The 4,409-nt window shown below is 31.1% G+C and overlaps 1 protein-coding gene across 1 annotated transcript in view; it reads right to left on the bottom strand.

Annotated features, from left to right (window-relative positions):
• The window catches only part of LOC108693720 (nuclear receptor coactivator 2-like), a 63,409-nt gene that overhangs the window by 31,028 nt on the left and 27,972 nt on the right, over window positions 1-4,409 (bottom strand). Inside the window, exons 7-8 of the mRNA XM_018202809.1 lie at window positions 3,871-4,100; window positions 353-1,436 (exon numbers count right to left, since the gene is read on the bottom strand). Coding sequence (XP_018058298.1) covers window positions 353-1,436; window positions 3,871-4,100 — 1,314 coding nt within the window. The remainder of the gene's footprint in view (window positions 1-352; window positions 1,437-3,870; window positions 4,101-4,409) is intronic.

The following is a 4,409-nucleotide window of genomic DNA, read 5'->3' as shown; positions in this document are numbered from 1 at the left end:
CTTTTTTAATTTTGTCATCAACTACAGTTATGAAAACAATATTTAAGTTCTAAACATCCTCTTTGAAGTACAGAATACAAGTAAACTTCCGCCTTTACATTAAATGATAAAGAAATAAAATTTTGTTTATCTACAACCTCATAATATCAATTGTATAAATTGTACAATCATCTAAAATTTTTGCTTCAGATCCAAATAATTCATTGCTGTAGTCGAGGATTAAATTCATTTTAGTCTTTTTATTTTTTTCTTGATAGAGCATCTCTTTTAAGATATTAATATTTCTAATTTTTTTTCTTATTACAAGATTCTTATTATAAAATCATAGATTAATTAAACACGGTCGACTTACTTGCAATAACATATTATTTCCGAGCGACGATTTAGAGTGCTCCATGCTCGGTTTTGGCATGTTGCTAGGGCTCGTACGCACTTTATTCATACTTTCCGTATGATAGTCGTCTTCGTCCTGCTGGTTCAACAGGATTTTTAATATCCGATGCTTATTCTGATTATCCGAATCGTTGTTTGTATTATCCTGATTATCGTCACTAGCGCTCGGGCCCTTCGTCAATAAGTTTCTGAGCCTACCGGACTCGGTGGACACAACACTATTGTTCTGAGTTTCAACAGCGGCAGTGTTGCTGGTCCTCGTGGTCGCATTGTCCAAGGTACCGCCACCACTGTTGCTAGTAGGACATCCACTCTTGTTGCTCTCCTCAGTTCGTTTGACGGTTGTGGTGTTACTACCGACGCCACTGATACCGCTACTGCCGGCACCGCCACCGCCGTTGGTGTTGACATTAGTAGCAGCATTGCTCAATGTAGCCGTCTGTGTCGTCTCCTGAAGAGGACTGAAGGGGAACGAATTACTGAAGGTAGGAGCGATGCAGACTGGATTTGGGCTAAGTCTGTCTATAGGCATTAACGTCGAGTTAGAGAAAGTTCCCTGTGGACTCGGTGGTGTCGGGGATGGCTGGGAAGGTGGTCGTGAGTTTGGTGGCCCGCTTGCTCTCGACTCCGGCCTATCCGTCCACCCGGCACTACTATCCAAGTCCCATGTGGAACTGGGGAAGAGCTCGAATTCCAGGTCCATGTTCCCCGAAAAATGGTTGAACGGATTGCCAGCAGACGTGCTCAGCGACGTTAGGGGGTTGCACGAATCACTGCTACCGCCACTACCACCACCGCCGCTGGCACCCCCCGTGCTAAAGGCGATCGAGTTCGAAGTGGCAGTTGTCACTGCCATACCACGAGCACTGATACCACTCACTTGACCGTTCAGATGCGCGACGGACATCAGCGGGCCACCCACGTTATTGTTATTATTACCGTTATTATTATTACTATTATTCGCACAACGGTTGCTAGAGTGTCCTGAGCACACTTTGTTGTTGGAAAGCTGACCACCCTCGATAGGCATTAAGTCATTGTCCCTATTATGGGCAAGAAAAACAAAGTAACACATGAATTTGCCAGTTAGCTGCATCTCTTTAATCTAAGACTAAGCGTAATTTATAAAAATCATACACTATTATTCCACATCAGCTTGGTCGTCTCTCTTCAAAAGTAATTTATTTTTGCGTTATTTTGTAGGTTTAAGTAAGAACAGCATCTAAATCTTAGCTTAAGAAATTTTTATATGTATTGCGATCAGTCCTGTCTAGCAGACTTGCAGAATAAAACTGTCATATAATTGCTATAGAATATATTACATTCATTTTTATAAAAAATGATTATTTTAGATCTAATATTTTTCTTATAGGTATCATAATTTTAATTGTGAATTTAATTATTCTACATATTCAATACAATGGAAAACAAAAATGTTATCTAGAAATATGTTATCTAGAAATGTTATCTTTATTTAGATGTGAAGAATAATAAATTTCTCCCTTTACAAATTTCAATATGCCTTCTTTCAATTAATCAATTAAAGGAACTGATCAATTGAAAGAAGGTGCATTGAAATTTATAAAGGACTGGTCAGTCAGAAAAAAGAAGAAAGATGCAGTTTAATCTTACTACATCACACAAAAATAGTTTCTTTTTTATTATACGTCTTGCCATATTTAATTAATTTACTAGAACTTATTTATGATCTAGAAAGAAAATAATTAAGCTATTACAAAATCTATCTAAACTGATATGTATGCTGAATTAAGATTTATTAACAAACAGATGCCATTGTATTTATTACACATATTTCCAAGCATGATTTAAATATATAGAATTAAAAACAGAAAACATTTTGAACTTATGTTAGAATTTTATTCGTGCAAAAATATTAGCGCAAATGTGATTTGTTTTGTTCTCAATATTAATTTCCGTTAAATGCATAAATGCGGGATTACATGTATAAGCAATTCTTATGAAGTATAAACATCTCACTGATTAATACATTAAGTAATTAATAACATTAAGTATACAATATTAAGTATACATAAATATCAGATTTTTTTTTAATGTATATAATTCACTAAGATCTTTAAATCTGCGTAAAGATTGACTTGAATAATTTTCTTTATATTGTTTAAGAAAAATAAATACAACTGTGCTAAAAATAATTAATAAGTTAAAATCAAATTTAACTTTAAAAAAAAACTTAATAAAATGCTATGGGTATACAATACATATTTTAATTACATGTATCCTAAGTTTTAGAAAAAGTTTTATTTTTCAATAAAATATTAAAACTTACTCGGAAAGATCTCGAGTAAAACATCTAATAAATTTCTCGAAGCATGAGTACAGTAACAAGCAAATGTGTGCTTAAAAGCCCTCACCATATCCATATAAACATCATTATCATCATCAAAAATAAATTACATAAATAAATCACGTGTAATATGACAATGTTAGATCTGAGCAAAGTTAATATGTGGCGGATGTTGTCGAGTTTAAACATTTAAAGCAAACTGAAATACATATATAACTACTAGGTTACGGTGAAAGACAATTGTTCAAGAGTGGCCAGATCTCCAACACCAATAAGAAACCGTATTAATGTACATGCAAATGTTGTGCCCTTTGCAAATTCATTGAAAACCAAATATGTACTATAATACTATGAAACATAAAAAAACTCCCTGATTTAATGATCTGAAATTAATAAATTGGTGCAAATAAAAGATGTGAACTGTACATAAGCAATTACACCCTTTCTCTTTTCTAAAACTTAATCGTATTAGGAATCAAGATAATTAATTAAAATATTTATTTTTATATTTAACTGTTGTGCAGAGATATTTGAACAATTTTGTTACCAAAAATATAATTTATTTACAAACTAAAAATTTTATTTCATTATAATCCATTTCTTTTTAGAAATAATTTTTTATTGTTCCATAATGTATTTCATATATTAAATTAAATGCAATAAAAATATGTCACTTTTGTGCTCGAAAAAAAAAACATTAGTGCTAAAAGAATTAAAAACTATTTATATATATTAAAGAAAGGTTATTGAAGCATCAAACTAGGTGATATAAAATATAAAAATCCATCAAAAATTAAGTGGAATTAAAAAATTGTAATTAAAATAGAATATTAAATCAATAAATGTCTTCATTAGATAAGCTTATCTTAGATAAGAAATTATGTGAAAATTTGTTAAATTTTTAATATCAAAAGAAATATTCTCGTTCTATTTCGATTCACAAATTATTTTTTTATATCAAATTTTATTAGAATATCTTTTTCGTGTGAAATATAATATAATAATATATAATAAGATTATTTCAATTTTTATGTACTTTTCAATATGCGTAATAACTTATTTAGAGTTTATCATTCAAAATTGAGAATTAAAGAATAATAATAATTCTCTGTAATGCTATTAAAATTATTAAAAAATAAAAGCAAACTTACCCAATAATAGAATTAGTTGCCATCATGAAATCAAATGCGTCCTGTGTATTCAAAGCCGCTTTGAAAAATTTTGACTTTGTTTGTATCTTAAGGAACTTATCAGGACTAATGCGCAGTCGATAAACATCGCTCGTATTTTCTCCGACTTGGACCGTATCACTCAAATGCTTCATGAGTGTACTGCGATCATGAGGGTGACACAAGTCCTTAATCGCTGTGCCTACCAGATCCTGCAATAAAAAACGCGTTTGTCAATACTTTTCAGTAACCGGCTTTGAGATATGGAAAGAAGACATACATCTAAAAAAATAGAATAAAATAATTTTAAATATTAGATGTAGTAAAAAGAAATCCATTATTTTTGCATGAAATTGAATGGAAAAATGGATTTCTTTTTACTACACCTAATAGATTGTTATAGAAATCGATTAGAAGTAGATTTTAAGATAAACTATTTTAGTATAAGGATGGAAATTTTATGAAGAACATCAGTTAGGACATTACTGGTTTATTATTTATTTTTTAATAACATTGAAAAT

This window comes from Atta colombica, unplaced genomic scaffold, assembly GCF_001594045.1.
Source record: "Atta colombica isolate Treedump-2 unplaced genomic scaffold, Acol1.0 scaffold96, whole genome shotgun sequence".
NCBI classification, from domain to species: domain Eukaryota; kingdom Metazoa; phylum Arthropoda; class Insecta; order Hymenoptera; family Formicidae; genus Atta; species Atta colombica.
The sequence above is the reverse complement of the archived record's forward strand: the minus strand, read 5'-3'. Positions and strand labels throughout refer to the sequence as shown.